Source organism: Podarcis pityusensis (assembly GCF_964106645.2).
Source record: "Podarcis pityusensis genome assembly, chromosome: 6".
Classification (NCBI taxonomy): domain Eukaryota; kingdom Metazoa; phylum Chordata; class Lepidosauria; order Squamata; family Lacertidae; genus Podarcis; species Podarcis pityusensis.
The window spans coordinates 7,966,533-7,987,650 of record NC_138030.1 but is presented as its reverse complement, the minus strand read 5'-3'; the positions used below and the strand labels follow the sequence as shown (position 1 = coordinate 7,987,650).

At 45.9% G+C, this 21,118-nt stretch overlaps 1 protein-coding gene across 2 annotated transcripts in view; it reads left to right on the top strand.

Annotated features, from left to right (window-relative positions):
* The window catches only part of LOC308480096 (DEP domain-containing mTOR-interacting protein-like), a 32,993-nt gene that overhangs the window by 6,476 nt on the left and 5,399 nt on the right, over positions 1-21,118 (top strand). The window contains exons 2-6 of one of the 2 annotated variants that reach the window (XM_081011419.1): positions 3,351-3,529; positions 11,916-12,039; positions 17,801-17,979; positions 20,391-20,576; positions 20,764-20,904. In XM_081011419.1, the coding sequence (XP_080867545.1) occupies positions 3,351-3,529; positions 11,916-12,039; positions 17,801-17,979; positions 20,391-20,576; positions 20,764-20,904 (809 nt within the window). The remainder of the gene's footprint in view (positions 1-3,350; positions 3,530-11,915; positions 12,040-17,800; positions 17,980-20,390; positions 20,577-20,763; positions 20,905-21,118) is intronic. The other variant, XM_081011420.1, reaches the window with a different exon arrangement.

Sequence of the window (21,118 nt, the reverse complement as noted above, 5' to 3'; positions counted from 1 at the left end):
GGCAGTCAGCCTTCTTTATGATCCAGCTCTCACCTCCATACATCACTACTGGGAAAACCATTGCTTTAATGATACGTACCTTTGCCGGCAAGGTGATGTCTCTGCTTTTTAAGATGCTGTCTAGGGTTCCAAGAAGTGGTATGATACTGCTTTAAATATGTAGTGCAGATGGGGCCTACGTGCAAATGTGCAAACGTGTGTGCACACAGACAGTGAACCGTGAACATGAGGCCTGGAAATGGAGTGAAGGCCCAGAGAGTTGTCAGGAATAACTTGTCCTCACACTTTGCTCTGAGAGCACTGCGGTGTTTTGCTGAGTGCACAGTCTTCCTTTGTTTAAACAAAAACAATATTTGAAAAAGCACTACGGGCTGTTTTTCTGGTATCGGATATCTTGTGATATTTGTTTAATGCTCTGAGACTTTGCCTGTGAATAAGATTGTCAAGGGTAGTTCTGTTCTCCTAGTGACCTTGATAACGTTACGCCATTGCCTACGCTATTTTAATCTAGGTTCCGGGGTTTTGAGAGGCTCTGCAAGACGTATCTAATAGATTCCACTTCTCTGCCCCCTTTCCCATGGTCATGGCTTCATAAACACATGCAGAGAGAGGTAAATTTGGCTCTGATGTGTTTAGAGGTGCTTTTGAAGCTGAGGGCTTGTGTCAAGCCTGGAAAACGTACTGGATTGCAGCAGGGCAAAGAAGGCGTTGGCAACTGGCAGATGGATTCAATAAAGCAAAAGGAGCAACGTGTAAAAAGAAAAGAAAAACCCCTCCAAAATCCACAGCTGGGCAGTGGAGAACTACTCAAAATGTCACATAAGTGTGGCAAGTTTTCATAAACTCATCGGGGAAAATGAAGAGGCTTGGGACAGATCTGGATTACAAGAAGGATTTGATTTGATTTGATTTGATTATTTTATTCTATTTTATTTTATTTTATCTTACTTTGAGATGGGGAGCAGCCACTGAATAATAGAATCATAGAACTGTATACAGTGGTACCTCTGGATGCAAACGCGATCCGTTCTGGAGCCCCGTTCGTATCCTGAAGTGAACGTAAAACGCGACTGTGCGTCTGTGCATGCGCGGGTCGTGTTTTGCAGCTTCCATGCATGCGCGTGATGTCATTTTGAGCGTCTGTGCAAGCGGCAAAACCCGAAAGTAATGCACTTCCGGGTCGCCGTGGAGCGCAACCCGAAAATATTTAAGCTGAAGTGTATTCATACCGAAGTATGACTGTAGTTGGAAGGGAACCCGAGGATATCGTCCAACCCCCTGCAACGCAGGACTCTCAACTAAAGCATCCATGACAGATAGCCACCCAACCTCTATTTAAAAACCTCCAGTGAAGGCAATTCTGTCATCTTCCGTCGTAGCCTATTCCACGGTCAAATGCTGTTCTTCTTCCTAATGTTTAGTTGGGATCTCCTTCCTTGTAATTTGTAACAGAGGTTGGCCTCTATAAGGAGCATGAGCTTTCAGTTCCATCCCCAGAGCTTTGGAAAAGCCTTCCATGGGGAGATGTGTGACCCCTTTCTCATTATCCTTGGAAGGGAGAGTCAAAATCTATTGTTCTTCTGCGGTTCAGTCTTCTGAGCTGCTCTGAGGTTCTGCTTGGCTTACGGCTATTTCTTTAAACCGCCCTATAATTGTGAGCATTTGATTTCCTTGCGATGTCTTCCTCCTGTTGCCTTTGCACATCAGTCTGAGAACATTTACTGGTAAAGCAATCTGTCAGTGTTCTAAATAAACTCAGTAAATAAACTGCAGTAAGAGCTGGGTAGGCCTTGAGCAAGTGGAGCAAGTCAGGAAGGAACGTTTAGTGCAGTGATGAATGTCAAGAAAAGTGTTAGGAGGAGGGGAACAGCCTTTGGAAACCGCCAAAATAGTTTTTTCAGCACAGTTGACCTTGATATGAAGCCTCCGTCAACACTAGTGATTGCCAGAACTAATTGAGTCCCAGAGAGGGCATCATAACAAAGACCAGTCAGACGTGTTTCCACCAGGGTTGACGCAGCAGCAGCAAAAGGACATTGCCGCTCAGATTTCAAGTGCAGAAATGTCATATTCCAAATGTCACCGTAGAATCCTGACATTGTAGAGTTGGAAGAGGTCCCGAGGGTCATCTAGTCCAACCCCCTGCAATGAAGGAATCGCAGCTAAAGAATCCAAGACAGGTCGCCATCTGTCAGGGACTGTGCTGAGGAGGAATGGTGGGAGCCTCCTCCTGAATCTTCCCAGGAGCAGGAGTACAGTATAGATTTAGAACAGTGGTTTACAGAGGGACATGGTTCAGAAGGCAGAAGCTGGGAAATACTGACTGGGGAACAGTTAGGAGAAAAAACACTGGGAGAGGGAGAGAGTTAACAGATTCACTGTCTCTGGAAAGCATTCATCTGCTCAGCCCAAGGTCAAGAAGAGCAGATAAGGTGGCAGCAAAGAAAGCACAGTGGTTATGAGATCAGGTTGCAAGACGCAGTAGAGACATGGGTGACTAGGGAGGAAATGGGTGGAACCCTTAATTGGGAGCACCTTCATTCCTAGGAAATGGATTCTTTGTTCTCTTGCTGTGATCATGAAAGTTCTAACTGGTAAGAAGACTCCTTTCTCTTTGTTCTGCTTATCTACTGCCAAAGGGAGGAGGAAGCCCATTCCCTGAAGCCTGACACCATCTCACCTCTGTTTAAAACTCCCCAGTGGGTTAAAAACCCACCACCTTCTGAAGCAGTCCAGTCCACCATCAAACAGCCCCTACCATCAGAAAGTTATTCCTAATGTTTAGTCAGAATCACCTTTCTTGTGATCCATTGATTTGGGTCCTATCCTCTGGCTCAGCAGACAACAAGCTTGCTCCCTCTTCCATATGATGGCCCTTTAGATATCTGAAGGTGGCTATCACACATCTGTCTTCTCCAGGCCAAACCCTATTCCCTCAACTGTTCTTCATAAGGCTTGGTTTCCAGATCTTTGATCCCCTAGGTTGCCCTCCTCTGCACATGTTCCAGCTTGTCAATATCCTTAAATTGTGATGCCCCAAACTGGGCACAGTATTTAAGGTGTTGTCTGACCAAGGCAGAATAGAGTGGCATTATTACTTCCCTTCATATGGACACTATACTTCTGTTGATGCAGCCTAGAATAGCATTGGCTTTTGTTTGCTGTTGCATCACACTGTTGACTCATGTTAAGTTTGTGGTCTACTAAGACTCCTAGATCCTTTTCATATGTCCTGCTGTCAAGCCAGGTGTCCCCATCTTATATTTGCACATCTGATTATTCCTGACTAAGCAAAGAAGCTTACATTTCTCCATTTCCAGCTCTTGACCTGTTTTCTGTTTCCCTTCCAGGCTTCGACTCCACGATGGCAAGCTTATTAAGGACAGGCGCTACCACCTCCGCACCTACCCCAATTGCTTTGTGGCCAAGGAGCTCACCGATTGGTTGATTGACCACAAAGAAGCACCAGACCGAGAAACAGGCATTCGGCTGATGCAGAAGCTTATGGACCATTATATTATCCATCACGGTTTGTGCACTTCTCAGTTCCGATTCCACTTGAGGACTCTCTTCTCAAGTGCATGTGCGTACTCCCCTGTGGCTGTTCAATTTGGTCCTTGAAACAGCTGCACCTGAGGATCAGAGATCTTGTGGAAACGAATTACTGTATTTTTCGCTCTATAAGACGCACCTTTTCCCTCCTAAAAAGTAAAGGGAAATGTGTGTGCGTCTTATGGAGCGAATGCAGGCTGCACAGTTATCCCAGAAGCCAGAACAGCGAGAGGGATCACTGCGCAGTGATCCCTCTTTCTGTTCTGGCTTCTGGCTTAGCTCCTCTGTCCCTTCCCCCACCTCCTGGAAAAGCCCGCAAGAGCTGTGCTCCCTTTCACGAGCTGCGTGGAGTGTGTGTGCGGCTCTTGGGGGCTTTTCCCTGAGGAGGGAGGAGGGCAGCCCGTCAGTGAAAGGGAGCGCTGAGCAGAGCCTGGGATGCATACAGTCTCTGCTCAGCGCTCCCTTTAAATAATATTTTTTTTCTTGAATTCTCCCTCTAAACACTAGGTGCGTCTTATGGTCAGGTACGTCTTATGGAGAGGAAAATACGGTAATATTCCTGGCCCAAGTTAACTCTTTAAACAAACTCTAAGTACATTTGGGAACCTGCCACTGAAAGGCTCTCTAGAACCAATAATCTGTGATCCAAAAACCTCTTCGGTCCAAACAGTTAGAAAGCCACTGTTTAAGTGGAAGAACGGTGGCTTTCTAATTGTTTGGACCAAAGAGGTTTGACATTTGGATCACAGATTGTTGCTTCAAGAGAGCCTTTCCTTCGTTGATTCTGCTTTGCTGGCTTCCAGGATGTTGGGTCTTTGAGCACACACATTTTGGAGGAGGATTCAAGAACATCTCAGCAATTATCTTACTCCAATAAGATGATGGTGGCCTCCACAGCTCTCCCACTTCCTCTCATGGGGAAGTATCTAGCTCACTTCATACTTGGAGCAGACCCATTGAAAGTGGTGGAGTCAAGTTAGTCATCGTGACTGATTTCAGTGGATCTACTTGGACTGTGAGCTAGATATGCCCATCATCACAATGACTCTGTGTAGAATGGTTGGTTGAGTGCTAGTACACACTTATCCATGGTAACTCAGCAAACTCCACGAGTAGGGATTTGAGACTAGGTCTCCCCTACTGGCCCTAAGTACAACAATCTCCTCCTCCTCCTCTTCTTCTCCTTCTCCTTCTCTCGTAGCCAAGTAAGATTGTCTTCCATAAACATGGTCTTAACAGTGAGTCTGTAAGTGACGGTGGAGGCCAATTCTGGATCCACACGTCCTTCCACAGTGGGGACATAGGTTTCTGGGCAGGAGGTGATCACAGTGAGGGTTTGCCAAGCATGCCTTCCTCTTAGCACGTTTCTCCCTTTCATCCTGAGTTCGAGTATCTTCAAAACCCATGACACATTTGGTAAAGGCAGTTCTCCAATTGGAGCTCTCACAAGCCAGTGTTTCCCAGTTGTCAGTGTTTATACTACAACAGCAATCTAAGCACGCTGCCACATGGATTCTCCTAACAGATGCATTGTCACAAAGCATAGCACATTAACTAGTGACTAGTCCCTGATAAGCAAAGTGCAGTAGATGGTTACAGGGGAATGCTGGGGCATGCATTAGCTGGGGTTCCAAAGTATTCATAGCTTTAAATTCAAGGGCTGCTATGTACAATACAGGACACGGGTGGCACTGTGGATTAAACCACAGAGCCTAGGACTTGCCGATCAGAAGGTCAGCGGTTCGAATCCCCGCAACGGGGTGTGCTCCTATTGCTTGGTCCCTGCTCCTGCCAACCTAGCAGTTAAAAAGCACATCAAAGTGCAAGTAGATAAATAGGTACTGCACTGGTGGGAAAGTAAACTTCTGGTTCATCAGAAGCGGCTTAGTCATGCTGGCCACATGACCTGGAAGCTGTACGCTGGCTCCCTCGGCCCATAAAGCAAGATGAGCGCCGCAACCCCAGAGTCAGTCATGACTGGACCTAATGGTCAGGGGTCCCTTTACCTTTATGTACAATACAATTTCCAGCAGAAAGAGTAATCTAACCTTCAGCTCCTAAGGGCTCTGTCTTAATTGCTTTGCTCATTTTTGCTATGTAGCACTATAAAAGAGAGAGAGACAGATGCAGCGGCAGTATAAGCTTATGATCTCCTTCTGCATACTGTAGCAAGCTGGCAGGAATGCCAGCTTGGTCCCACAACCATGGGTGCCACGCAGCATGCATGGCCCTGGCCCTAGGTGCCAACTCCCTGGGGCCCCGGGTGCCCGAGCACCCACAAATTTCCCCATGAAGGGGCCAGGCACCCACAAATTTCTGTGCCAGGGCCATACACACTGCAGGGCGCCCCTGGCACTCACAGTCGTGAAGCCAAGTTGGCACCAAAATTTGTGGATGCCTGGCTCCTCCCTAGGAAAATTTGTGGGTGCATGGGCACGGGGGCCCCAGGGAGTTGGCACCTGTGCAAACTGGTGTCTTCTAGCAGTTAAGGGAGTGAGCGATGCACCAAGGATGGAAGGCGGGGCATGAATACATGAAGGCTTTTTCATTTTCATGGTAGAACTTTGCCCAAGAGCGGCTTGACATTCTTGACAGAAGGGGTGTGGCTTGGGTTCTCCGGCAAAGTCCACCCTGATGAAGCCTGCCATTGAGAAGAGGGTGGTGGTCACGTGAGGCATTGCGGGGACTCTGCTGCTGGATGAATGTTCCCCTTTCAGGTTTATCTGGCAAAGCCCCCTCTGGGCATCATTCCTCTGGCACGGCTACACAAGGCTCGAGTCTGTGTCTGTCTCGCTTGCAGCCTGGAGTTGTCAGCAGTCAAAATATACTGAGGCTGCCGATGTGATTTTTGCAGAAAGTCTGAGACGGGCCTTGGTACAAGTTTTGACTTGCACAGGGAACCTTGGATGGGGAGGTGGGGGGGGCAGGGAAAGGAGAACTTCATGCCAAACTGGGATGCCGGGTTGGGAAATTTCCATGTTTACGTGGCATGTGTGTGTCCACCTGAAAATCCATCCTGCAAAGATTGAGGGCAACATTGATGGACCCTCAAAAAAACACACAAATAAATTGAGCATGGGGGGGAAACGTGCTTCAGCATAAAAAAGGTAAAGGGACCCCTGACCATTAGGTCCTGCCAGAGTGGTACCTATTTATCTACTTGCACTTTGACATGCTTTTGAACTGCTAGGTTGGCAGCAGCAGGGACCGAGCAAGAGGAGCTCACCCCGTTGTGGGGATTCGAACCTCCGACCTTCTGATCGGCAAGTCCTAGGCTCTGTGGTTTAACCCACAGTGCCACCTGCATCCCTGCGCTTCAGCATACCCTCCAACATTTCTCCAATGAAAACAGGGACATCCTATCCCATCACCATCATAATTTTATTATTTATACCCCACCCATCAGACTGGGTTGCCCCAGCCACTCTGGGTGGCTTCCAACATAAATGAAAACATAATAAAACATTAAAAAGCTTCCCTACACAGGGCTGCCTTCAGATGCCTTCTAAAGATTGCGTTGTTATTTATCTCCCTGGTTCAGGGGTCGCATAACTCCATTCCTTCCAACATTTCTCCAGTGTAAATAGGGACATCTTAAGGAAAAGCGGGATCACATCAGGAATCGGGATGACTTCTTTCAATCTGGGACTGTCCCTGTAAAATAAGGACACTTGGAGGGTCCGATTTTGTAGGTAGGGCTGTGGGTGTGGTTGGCTGCTGAGCACATGTGACGGCTGTGGGTGTTTTTTGGAAGTAGTGCCTGTGTGAGAAAACTGTCACACTGTTGAACCTATAATTTGGGAGTGGAAAGCATAAGAGTCCTGCTGGATCAGCCCCCAAGTTTATCTAATCTCTTTCTCACAGTGTCCAACCGGTGTCCCTGAGAAGCTGTCAAGCAGGACACGAGGCTAGCTGCATCAAGGGTGGGGAACCTGGGGGCCAGATTCAAATTAGGCCAGCTTTCCAAGGGCCACATTCCAATGGTGGGAAATGGGCATGGCAGAAGCTGGTTTGGTCAATCATACAGAGAAGAATGTCACAAATGAACATTTTCTTTCTGTTGTTGTAAATTCTGGTTATATGGCTTGAGATCTGAGGACCAGTGCTGGATTTACGCACAAGCTAAACAAGCTATAGCTTAGGGCCCCATTCTCTTGGGGCCCCCCAAAAATTAAAAGGGGGAAAAAAACCTGCATGTACATTTCCAAAATATAAGATAAAAAGCAAATAAAATAAAACCTACATACAGCAACTATGTTTTGTGTAGTGTAGGCTCCTACAATGTAGCTTCATAATTATTTCACTATTCATATACTTCTTCTTAATTGTATTTCACTATTAATATACTTCTTAATTGTATTTCGGTTCAACAATTACCTTGATAAAATACATATTTTGTTATGTACAAATGGCTTTAGATACCTATTAGGGCCATAAATAACCATATAGCATATATTCAACACAAAAAACAGCGACCATTTGTTGTTGACAAAAGACAACTGGACATCCCTTCAGTAGCTTAGGGCCTCATCCTACCTAAATCTGGCCCTGCTGAGGACTACCTTGCAGCTCCGACTTAGCAAAGGTCTTCTTAATTTACTTGGTGGGGAGTTGAGGTGTTGCAAAGAGCTTTAATTTGATCAAACTAGCCACATTCTGCAAGCTAGTGAGCTGGGCCTGACTTAAATGCGAAAGTATTTAGTGGCAAGTATGCTTGACACAGGCCTCACATTTCAAAGCAGCTTTGCTTGCTTGTGGATCAGAATGTGTGCACTGTCTCGAAGCACCACACATATGAGCTGATTGCTGGTGCTAGCTAGAGAGGTGCAAAATTTTCCTTTCTGTGGATTACCGTATTTTTTGCTGTATAAGACTAACTTTTTCCCTCCTAAAAAGTAAGGGGAGATGTATGTGCGTCTTATGGAGCGAATGCAGGCTGCGCAGCTATCACAGAAGCCAGAACAGCAAGAGGGATTGCTGCTTTCACTGCGCAGCAATCCCTCTTGCTGTTCTGGCTTCTGAGATTCAGAATATTTTTTTTCTTGTGGTCTGTTGCATCTTACAGAGCAAAAAATACGGTATCTTGCATGTTGGGCAACGGATGCAGTTGCTTGAATTCCAGCAGGGTCAAAGGGAGCCTGGTCCACTTCCCTTTCATGATTGCTCCCTTAGCTGCTGTTTTTATAGCGGCGCTACAAAGAGACCATGGTGTGATTCAATCTGGGGGAGTGGGGTGGAGAGTTGGGGCGTGTGGGTTGGTGCTTAACTCCTGCACCCCAAAATTCAAGGACTGAATAGAGAGGCAGATACGATGTTTTCTGCAATGCAGATCCAAATCGTAGCTGCGTATCGCTTGCCTATTTATTTATAGAACAGGATTCATTGCCCATCACATTTCCAATTCAAAAGCATCAAAATTGCTGTGAGCATTATAATGCAGGTCTGAATCTGAATAAACACGGTCTGCGCAATTGGCTTAATTGCACATCTGGCCACTGTCTATTTGGGAACCCAGTCAGCAACAGGAAAATGTGTGGGTTTCATAATCAGAATGGAAAATCACAGAAATCCATGGGTTCTCTAATTGACGCTAGTTTGAAGATGTTGTGCCCTCATTTGGGTCAATAGTAAGATAAGAGCTTTGATATGGGAGAATCTATCAACCAAAGGAGTAACATTTTGACTCTGCCTGAATTATTACATAGCAAGGCAAACATTCTGCTCATTGCCATCTGCTGCCTGGGGGAAAGACTTTCATACCTTGAATTAAATTAAACTTTGCTGTGGTGCTATAATGCAGTTGCAATTAGTTCTGGGTTAATTATTAACATTCAAATCTGAATCCCCTCCCTGCAAGCTGCTATTAATTTTTCACAGCCTGCGGGCAGTTTCAAAAGAATCCCAAGACTTTTAATTAAATAAAAGAACGTTGTCAAGAAACAGAACCTTTTGGCCTGCTTATCGGTGACGTCATCACACCATGATAATCCCCTGCAAAATGTGCAATGGTAGGCTGTCGTTTTTTGCTGTGTTTGACTATCCTTTGCTTAGCTCACAAGGGCTTTTCTTGAGTTGTGTCATTTTGATTGGCCAGGCAGAGTCATTTTCTTTTGAGCCTGCCTGTAAGTAAGGGGCAGTAATCACCTTAATGGAATGTGCTTGATCTTAATCATTGTTTCCCGGTAGAAATGTGGACCACACACCATCTATTCCCACTCCTTGCAAGAGAATTAATCTAAATACTCAATTTGATTACAGGTGTAACAGCACACAATTCTGTGTACACTAAAGTTTTGTGACAGGTGCATTCAGTAAAACGATCACTTTCATAATTACCGTATTTTTTGCTCTATAAGACTCACTTTTCCCTCCTAAAAAGTAAGGGGAAATGTGTGTGCGTCTTATGGAGCGAATGCAGGCTGCGCAGCTATCCCAGAAGCCAGAACAGCAAGAGGGATCGCTGCTTTCGCGATCCCTCTTGCTGTTCTGGCTTCTGGGATTCAGAATATTTTTTCCCTTGTTTTCCTCCTCCAAAAACTAGGTGCGTCTTATGGTCTGGTGCGTCTTATAGAGCGAAAAATACGGTATTTGCATTGTGGTCCATAGTGTTTGATATTTTATACCGTGGTGTGGAAATACTTTTATGAAGAAATAGAACCAAACGTTATCTAAATTGCATGGAACCTTAACTATTTTAGGGCACAAATTTATGACTCCTGTGAGGCTGTACAATTGGGCCCTGCCTTGGCTTAAAGACCTCCAGCGATGGAGAGCTCATCACCTCCCACGGCTGTCTGTTCCAACATCAAGCAGCTCTTGCCATTCAAAACTTTATCCTGTCATTCCACCAAAAAATCTCCTTTCCAGCAGTTTGCATGTAGTGGTTCCAGTCCTGTCTTCTGGAGCAATGAAGAGCAACTCTGCTACATCTTCTCTGTGATAGTGCTTGCCAGATCTCCTCTTAGCCGTCTCTTCTTCTCCTGGGTAAGCTTCCTCAGCTTTTTGAAACATTTCTTTTTTCTTTTAAAGTTACCAAACCTTTATTTATTTCCTTTCCCCCCCAATTTATTATAAATTTTATTAGTATTGTTAAGTTGTGGGTGAACATATCAGACAACACAGCGATTCTTCAGACAGCTCTTGTTTATTCACAAGCCAGAACAGAACTGAACTAAATGGGGTTCAGCCAGCCTGGTTATATAGAGCTCCACTACAACGCAACAGTAACCACTTTCTGTAACTATCCAATCACTGAACGTCACTTTCAATCCCTGATTTGCATATGTGGACCTGAGTGAAAACTACCTACAGTATCCGCCTGCTGGCCCAGGGTGAAAACTTCAGTACATAACAAGTATTTTCCACACAACAACAACACGAAAAATATCGAAAAATAACAATACACAAAACACAAAAACCAACATTCAAAAACACACACAAAAAATCCATATCTTACAAGTTAATAATGTAAACACTAAAAAGAAAAACAAACATTGACTACCACCAATCCCACAGAACCTCCTTTATCTCTCATTGTGTCTTCCTGTTTTCCTTATCATCTCTATCCTAGCATCTAGATATAAATCCCTCTTTCTTACCCTTTCACTTCACAAGGTTATTCTTTTTGAAACATTTCATCTTCCAATATCTCAAGGGCTGTCACGTGGAAGAAGGAGCAAGCATCTTTTCTCCTGCTCTGGAGGATAGGACTCAAACTAATAGATTCAAGTTACAAGAAAGGAGATTCCGGCTCAACATCAGGAAGAGTTTTCTGACAGAGCGGTTTGACAATGGAATGGACTTCACTGGGACTCTCCTACATTGGAGGTTTTAAAGCAGAGGTTGGGTGGCCATTTGTCATGGCTGCTTTAGCTGATATTCCTGCATTGCAGGGGGCTGGACTAGATGAAGTTTGGGGTACCTTCCAACTCCACAATTCTATGATTCTAGGACTTGATTTCTGAAACCCCTCACTATTCTGGGCAGCATCCTCTGGACACGCTGCAGTTGGTCCATACCTGTAAAATGTCGTTTCCCCAGAGGACCAATGCCTTGACCACCTTGGCTGATAGGACACTGGGCATCTCTCTTTATTGGGTCCAGTTCTGCGGGGCTCCCTTCCTCTAGGAGTCGGCTTTTGCAATATTCAATATGATCTGGCCTTTCAACACGGGAAGTGGCGATATTTGGCTACAGATAGTTGGTGGCAAACCTGATTCTGCAAAGAAGCGAAGGGCAGAAATGTTTCATAGTAACCTTGAGGTTTTCCCCCCCATCTGTGTTATGCTAGCCTTCATAGGCTTGGACAGAAAACGTAAATTACATGTCAGAGGTTGCTGATCTTTGCCTTGAACTCCTTTCAGTGTGCGATGAGCATTTCGACTACAAGGACGCCAAGCTGCTGTATCGCTTCCGCAAGGACGACGGGACCTTTCCTCTCAACAAAGACGTGAAGGTGTTCATGAGGGGACAGAGCCTCTATGAGACGTACGTGGAGTCCCTTTGTCCAGGGTCACGGGGCATAAGGCTTTTTGGCAGTACAGTGGTACCTCGGGTTACATACGCTTCAGGTTACAGACTCTGAGAACCCAGAAATAGTGCTTCAGGTTAAGGACTTTGCTTCAGGATGAGAACAGAAATTGTGCTCCAGCGGTGCAGCGGCAGCAGGAGGCCCTATTAGCTAAAGTGGTTCTTCAGGTTAAGAACAGTTTCAAGTTAAGTACGGACCTCCGGAACGAATTAAGTACTTAACCCGAGGTATCACTGTACAGTCTGTTATCTTCCTTTGCTGTTCATGCTCTCCAGGGTGCCCTCACTGTTTCTCTGCCTGCCACTTGTTCGGAGTTTTCATATTGTTACAAAAGTCAGGTCATAGCTGTCAACATTTCCCTTTTTTAAAGAGAAATTCCCTTATTCCGAATAGGATTCCTCGCAAGAAAAGGGAAAAGTTGACAGCTATGAGTCAGGTGCCTGCCCCTCTCTCTGCAAGTGGTGGCACCGTGGGATCTCAGGCCCTCACACAGGGTCTGTGCTCCTTTGCAGAACTGAAATTGCGGCAGAGACTGTTATGGCTTTAAGAAATATGGTTTATTTAAGCCAGATGCGGCTTAGTCATGCTGGCCACATGACCCGCAAGCTGTACGCCGGCTCCCTCGGCCAATAAAGCGAGATGAGCGCCGCAACCCCAGAGTCGGCCACGACTGGACCTAATGGTCAGAGGTCCCTTTACCTTTACTTTACACCTTCAGTCTACATGGAGGGAGCTCAGATCTTACTGAGTATAGTCCTTTCAAGAGGATCTTGTATTTTTAACCTTTTGTTGGAAGCCGCCCAGAGATGGGTGGGGTAGAAATAATTTATTATTATTATTATTATTATTATTATTATACTCCATAGCAGTGCAACCCTGGAGCCCAAGGCATTTCTATAGCCAGCCCTGCAGCCAGCCTCCCCTAAAGATGGATGTAATAATACAGTGGTGCCCCGCAAGACGAATGCCTCGCAAGACGAAAAACTCGCTAGACGAAAGGGTTTTGCGTTTTTTGAGTCGTTCCGCAAGACGAATTTCCCTATGGGCTTGCTTCGCAAGTCAAAACGTCTTGCGAGTTCTTGCAAGTTTGTTTCCTTTTTCTTAAAGCTGCTAAGCCGTTAATAGCTGCTAAGCCGCTAATAGCCGCTAAGCCGCTAATAGCCGTGCTTTGCAAGACGAAAAAACCGCAAGACGAAGAGACTCGCGGAACGGATTAATTTCGTCTTGCGAGGCACCACTGTAATAATAATAATAATAATAATAATAATAATTATTTTGTTTGTTTGTTTGTTTGTTTCCTGCCCATCTGGCTTGGTTTCCCTAGCCATCTCAACTCTTCTTCCTGCTTCTTCCTCCCAGAAACCCTTTCCCTCTCCCCTCAACCATACACCCCATCACGTTGGTAACATCTCAATCCCCAGGCCCAAATATTTCCTCCCGATGGCCCATCAAACCTTTTGCCACGTTAACAGGTTTGCTCTTCACTATGCCAGGCAGGCTGGTTTGTGTAAGCCAGCCCAGGAATTCCCTGCCTGGCACATCTCTGCAGCTTGTACTTTAATCCATATCCCAGTTAATAAAAATCCTAGTGTTTATTCATTTCTAGGGGGTTTTTTTTGGGGGGGCGAGTGTCCCCCAGTCTATAACAATATTTTAATCAATTAATTCCAATATCTATAGACTGCTTTCTGCACTGCAACAAGCTCCCCCCACCCCCGGTCTCTCAGAACCAGAAGAAGTATGAAAAGTGCTGCTCAATGACAGAGTCTCAGATTGCTTGGGAAGGACCCAGGGGAGAAGGAGACTTAGGCATCTGTGAATCTTCGTAGGGGCAAGTTCTACCAAGAAGAGTTGCTGTGTTTTCTAGGCCTAGCCTCCTGAGCTACCTTGTTTCTTTGAATAAAGGCCCCCAACTTCCTGCCTGCTTATTGGGCATTCATCCTGATTCGCTTGCACAAAGCAAAGGTTAGACTCTGGCTGCCTTCAGACAGCACTTTATTTTTACAATGTTTCCTTACCTGATAATTTCCAAGTTTCGCGTGATCATTCATGCAACATAAGAGCAACTTCTGGAAAACTAGTGGAACCCGGAAGAAGCTTAGCACACTTTTCCATGTCCTTTGCTTCCGGAGGAAAAGCCGTTTGCATACTCCTTAGCCCAGAAAGTCGCGGAAGTTTTGCTCTAATTTTGCACGGCAACATTTCGGGTGCTTTCGGCGTGCAGTTCTCTCCCGCCATTCAAAAATGAGCACAGCATGGCAGTATATCACAGTGCCTTAATGCAATGTAAAAGGAATGTGAGAATTTGAGATAATAGTGGCTAGCCTTATAATAAGGAAAACTATATATGATATATAATGAATTAAAAAAGGTATTGAAATACACTTTTCTAAAGAAACCAGAGGCCTTCCTCTTGGGCATGGTCGGCCAATTGGTGCGAAGGGAAGATAGAACCTTTTTTATGTATGCGACAGCAGCAGCAAGAATACTCATTGGGAAATACTGGAAGACACAAGAATTGCCTACCCGAGAAGAATGGCAGATGAAAGTGATGGACTATATGGAACTGGCTGAGATGACCGGCAGAATTCGAGACCAGGGAGAAGGGTCGATGGAAGAAGATTGGAAAAAATTTAAAATATATCTTCAAAAATACTGCAACATAAAAGAATGTTAGAAAGAGGTTGGAAAAAGAATATTAGGTCGTTTTGGCAGATATGACATAATGGATTAAGTAAAAATGAAGTGTAGAAATTGAGGATAGAGGAGGATTAATTATATTATTGAATGTTAAAATAAGTAAATGAAAAGAAGGTTAGAAGGATTTGCTGGAAATACGATTTAAACTAGAATACAAAGCGGGGAGGTGAGAAGAAGTCACGGAAATAAGTAAAAGGGAAAAAGGTTGTAAAGGTTTAATTTGATTTTTGTTATATTTTATTGTAATGTATTTTTATATTTTTTGTTGAGTTTTTCTTACTGTCTGTTTTTTGTTATATGTTCTATTCTATTTTGTATGGTTTTTTCTTCTTTTTTGTAATCTTAAAATTGGAATAAATATCTTTTTTAAAAAAATATATATAATAAGGAAAACTAATGCAATAACCTCCACATCTGAATGCTGAATGTCCGTTTTTATTTAGCATTCCCTCTGAGTTGCCTGCAGGGAGATTATACTGCAATGAGCATTTCTCCTGATTTGCTTGTGCAAATACATCATTCCATTCATTATTCCTCCATCCCATACCGTTCAGAGCTATTCCCCGTCACATTCATAACCTCACAGAGCACATATTTAAAAAGGAAAAATGGATTTGTTGTGACAAGGTGGCAGGGTGCTTTAATCCACTTTAATTGCACAGACCTAAATTCCCAGTCTGTGCTTGGATGCTTCCCATAAAACAGCCACAGTCTAGAGCTGAGCAGACGCTTTGTTTCGCTGCAGTTTGGGAGAATAATCAGCCGTTAGTTATATTCCATAGGCTCAGCACGCCCTCTTGTGGTTATGGGGGTATTTAAGTTCTTCTGCACACAAAAAGCAGGTTTATTGCAGCTAAAAAAGGCTCAAACTGGTGGCGCTGGAGACTGAATTTTCAAGCGCTTGTCGAGAATCGGTGATTACAGGCCCATCAGAATTTCTGCCACCTCCCTCTTCAGAGATGGAGAGTGTTTGTCAACAGCTTGATTTCATAAATCGTACGAGTAGAGATTGAATTTCACCTTTAATCTTTTTGACGTATGGATTATGCCCGACAGGAGAGTGCTTATGACTGATTCCTGTGATCAGAATGAGACAGAATGAGACAGAAGAGGAGACAGCCAGGAGATCTGTTTCAAATGTCTTCTTATATTATGTTTCAAATGCCTTCTTATGTTATGTCGGCTGCACTCTTACAGACATAACGTAAGAACATAAGAAGAGCCCACTGGAGCCAACAGCCAATCTAGTCCAGCATCCAGTTCTCACAGTGGCCAAAAAAATCCTTGTAGGAGACTCAGGATGTGGGTGGCGCTGTGGTCTAAACCACTGAGCCTCTTGGGCTTGCCAATCAGAAGGTCAGCGGTTCGAATCCCCACGATGGGGTGAGCTCCGGTTGCTCTATCCCAACTTCTGCCAACCTAGCAGTTCGAAAGCATGCCAGTGCAAGTAGATAAATAGGTACTGCTGAGGCGGGAAGGTAAATGCTGTTTCTGTGCGCTCTGGTTTCTGTCACGGTGTCCTGTTGCAGCAGAAGCGGTTTAGTCCTCCTGGCCACATGACCCGGAAAGCTGTCTGTGGACAAACACCGGCTCCCTTGGCCTGAAAGCGAGATGAGCGCCACAACCCAATAGACGCCTTTGACTGGACTTAACTGTCTGGGGGTCCTTTACCTTTTTTTTTTTTAACCTATAGGAAACCCACAAGCAGAATTCAAGCAAGAGAGCGCTCTCGCCTCCTATGGCTTCCAGCAACTGTATTCAGAAGCATTGCTCCCTGCAGCTATGGAGGCAGAACATATCCACCATGACTAGTAGCTATCAGCCACTGTTTCTTCCAAGAACTTAGCATCATAGAATTGTAGAGTTGGAAGGGACCCTGAGGGTCATCTATCCCAACCCCAGCAAGGCAGGGACATGCAGCTGCCAAATACAGGGATTGAACCTGCAACCTTGGTGTTATCAGCACCATGCTGTAGCCAATTGAGCTACCCACTGGTATAATCCTCTTTTAAAACCATCTTGTATGACTTAATGCTAAGCAGCCTCACCTCTGAGCATGTGCAAAGTGGCTTCCATTGCTGGGTAACTGTGACAAGCTCCTGTGCCTCTGGACTCTGCTTCCGCTTCTAGATAAATGTGACTCCCAGCACATTTATCTTTGAGAAATGAATGGCTTGGATGTTTAACAACCCTATGCAATATTGTTGTTTAGTTGTTTAGTCGTGTCCCACTCTTCGTGACCCCATGGACCAGAGCACGCCAGGCACTCCTGTCTTCCACTGCCTCCCGCAGTTTGTTCAAACTCATGCTGGTAGCTTCGAGAACACTGTCCAACTATCTCGTCCCTCTGTCGTCCCCTTCTCCTTGTGCCCTCCATCTTTCCCAACATCAGGGTCTTTTCCAGGGAGTCTTTTCTTCTCATTAGGTGGCCAAAGTATTTGAGCCTCAGCTTCAGGATCTGTCCTTCCAGTGAGCACTCAGGGCTGATTTCCTTCGGAATGGAGAGGTTTGGTCTTCTTGCAGTCCATGGGACTCTCGAGAGTCTCCTCCAGCACCATAATTCAAAAGCATCAATTCTTTGGTGATCAGCCTTCTTTATGGCCCAGCTCTCACTTCCATACATCACTACTGGGAAAACCATAGCTTTTACTATATGGACCTTTGTCGGCAAGGTGATGTCTCTGCTTTTTAAGATGCTGTCTAGGTTGGTCATTGCTTTTCTCCCAAGAAGCAGGTGTCTTTTAATTTCGTGACTGCTGTCACCATCTGCAGTGATCATGGAGCCCAAGAAAGTAAAATCTCTCACTGCCTCCATTTCTTCCCCTTCTATTTGCCAGGAGGTGATGGGACCAGTGGCCATGATCTTAGCTTTTTTGATGTTGTGCTTCAGACCTTATTTTGCACTCTCTTCTTTCACCCTCATTAAAATACACAATATTAGCAAGCGTTAAAATGGCAATGGCTGCATATGCTGATCTGCTCACCTTGTTCCTTTGCCATGTGCTTCCTTGATCCTAGGCTGATCAGCGTAGAGGACTCGATCCTCAAAGTCAGAGAGGAGAACTCGGTGAAGTACCAAAGGACTTTTCTGGCCTGTGAAATGATCGACTGGTTGGTCCAGGAAGGAGAGGCAGCAAACCGGAAAGAAGCCGCTGAGCTTTGCCAAGTCCTCCTTGAACATGGGATTATCCAGCATGGTATGAAGAAGGAGATTGCAGAAAAGGGAGGGCATCGGGTTGTTACCTGCTGGGCAGGTTAGGGGCAAAGGATATGCCTAGGATAGCCAGAAGTGCCAAAGAGCAGTGTGGTGTAATGGCTAGAGCATATCGCCTAGAACAGTGGCTCTCAACTTGTGGGTCCCCAGATGTTGTTGGACTACAACTCCCATCATCCCTGAGCTCTGGCCTTGCTAGCTAGGGGTGATGGGAGTTGTAGTCCAACAACATCTGGGGAACCACAGGTTGAGAAAGGCTGGCCTAGAAGCTAACACTCTCTAACTTGGCCAAAGCAACACACATGGTGGGATACACCCAGTGGAAGATCTCCAGCCTCCTCTTAGAACAAGAGGAATACAGGAATCAGGAATACAAAGCAGGATTTGTGGCCAAATTGAGCTTCTTCCCCTATACATTGAAGGTATCAGTGGCAACGGGAGGCTGTGAGAGATGGAAGGAAGGAATAAGAAGTTGGGCGGAAAGACTGGAAATGCAGCAGCTGTCAGATGAGTAGGAGTTGGGAGGGGGAAGGGGAACTATCCTGGCTCTTGGCTAGAAACTGGAAGACAGCATGGCCAACAAGAACCAAAGACTAGAGAAGGGGCGGAGTGCAAAAGAGTGTAGCTAAGAAAAGGAAGAAAAGCAGTGTTATCTTCCATTCATTGTTAAGTTCCAGACTTCTTTTCAGAAACATTTTTTTCTAAGGGAGCTTTGCAAGCACATAAAAGCACAAAGTTAGAATTGATTTTAAAAATGTGCAATTAGGAACTTCTTCTTCTTTGGCGATCTCTCGTAGCCGAGTAAGATTGTCTTCCATGGACACAGTTTTAAAAGTGAGGAGCCAATTCTGGATCCACACGTCCTTCCACAGTGGGGACATTGGTTTCCGGACGGGAGTTGATCACAGTGTGGATCTGCCAAGCGTGCCTTCCTCTTAGCACATTTCTGCCTTTCGTCCTGAGTTTGAGCATCTTCAAAACCCATGACACCTTTAGTAAAGGCTGTCCTCCAATTGGGGCGCTCGCAGGCCATTGTTTCCCAATTGTCGGTGTTTATACTGCATTTTTAAAGATTTGCCTTGAGAGAGTCTTTAAACTTCTTTTGTTGACCACCAACATTACACTTTCCATTTTTAAATTCGGAATAGAGTAGTTCCTTTGGAAGATGATAATCAGGCATCTGAACAACCAGTCCAACAAAGTTGTTGTTGAAGAATCATTGCTTCAACAACTGGGAACTAAGAGCAAATTAAAGCAGCATCAATGTGCTGGTCCCGAGGGTTAACCGTGCAGCATCGTCTGAGTCCAGTCTGAGGTTGAGGGTGCGGTATGGAGGCTGTCTGTCACAGCTGAAATGGGGTCCAAGGCAGGGAGTCAGGTGGGGTCAGGAACTCTGGCGGAAGAGCAGGACAGGGTGCAGGCAGGAACAGGCTACCAACAATGTTGCTCCCGCAAGTTGGGACTGGGGCTGGCTGGCTTTTATCTGCCCCGAGGCATAGGGCGACCCAGGTCCACAGGTGACTCGCCTCTCCTGGCCTGGAGGCGAGCACTCCTCCTGCGGGAACTTAGTTCCCTCCGCCTCTCTGCCCTGAGCCTCTGCAGCTCAGGAGAGGCTGGAGGGTTGCCCAGAGGCAACCTCCTCTTCCCCTGATGGGGCTGAGAGTGGAGCACCTGCAGGCAATGGGTCCTCCATCCCCTCAGGAGCCAGAGCAGACTCAGCTGGTGCCTGCACCTGAGGATCCAGCACAGGTGAGGACCCTTCAGGCTCAGGCCCCAGCCCCGGCTCAGCTGGTTCTGGAGGCGGGGACTCCTGTGCAGGCTGGGATTCCTCAGGTTCAGCCTCCGAGTCCGAATCCCAGGCCATCACAATCAAACATGGTCTGGGGAAATTAGGGGTCCTCTTGATACCAAACAGATGACAAAGTCAGCACCAAGCAAACCATTGTGGGGAGAAAATTCTATTATGAGGGTGCCACCACCTAGAAGCCCATCTCTCTCTTACACATACACACCTCACCTCAGATGGTTGAGGCACCTGACAGAGATGCTGTGAACATAAACTTCTGGGCATGCAGATGTGGAGGCAGGCATTCCATCTGGATACCCCAAACCCTGAATGTAAACACAAGTACTTCAGATTGTCCCCAGACATGGACTAGGAACTATTGCAGTCTCTCTCTCTCTCTCTCTCTCTCTCTCTCTCTCTCTCTCTCTCTCTGTGTGTGTGTGAGAGAGAGAGAGAGAGAGAGAGAGAGTGCTGAGAACAATTGTCACCAAACCCCAGGTTGCTGATGGAAGACTGCTGAATCCTATCTCTGCCACGTTCTTGGGGGTGGGATGGGAAGAACCACAGCCCTCAATCTGCTCCTCCCCACACACCCATTCTTTCCTCAGTGGCCGGCCGGCACCACTTCTATGACGGCAACCTCCTCTATCAGTTCCGCATCAATTTCCGCCGGAGGAGACGTCTCGCGGAGCTGCTCAGCGAGAACTCCTCCAGGGCCCTTTCGGACAGTCCCGACAGCCCCTTCTGCCTCCGCAAACTCAACCCTGAGCAGAACAGCTGCAGCTTCTTGTCTGGTTGGTAACTGTGGGTGATGGTGGCAATTGTGGGGAGCACTCTGGGTGCTGTTGTGGGGGCCTAGGCCAGCCTTCTGCTGGGTCTGGGAGGGTACGGTTTGTAGCAGCAGGGGCTGGTCTATTAGCCCCAGCGGGGCACTGCTCCACCAGCCTCAGCCAGCTCTAAACTTCCCTTTGTCTCTTTCAGTTCAACCCAATAAGGAAATCAAAACAGTCTCAGCAGTTCGAAGGAGCAGCGTCACCTCACTGGCTGGGGGATCCAACCCTTATTTCAATCTCTCCCCGAGTTTGGGGTTCCTGCCAGCTGTGGAATGCAACCCCAAATCTGGTGAGGAATGCTAATAATAATAATAATAATAATAATAATAATATGCTGCCCATCTGACTGGGTTGCCCCAGCCACTCTGGTCATCATTATGCCGCAGAGCCTAGAATATTGCTCATAATCCTAAGAATTTAAGGGTCCAATTCCAAACAAATATTTTTTGCATTGGGGCTCTAAAATGTGCTAACTAGGTTTGCCATGTATTGAAGAACAAAAA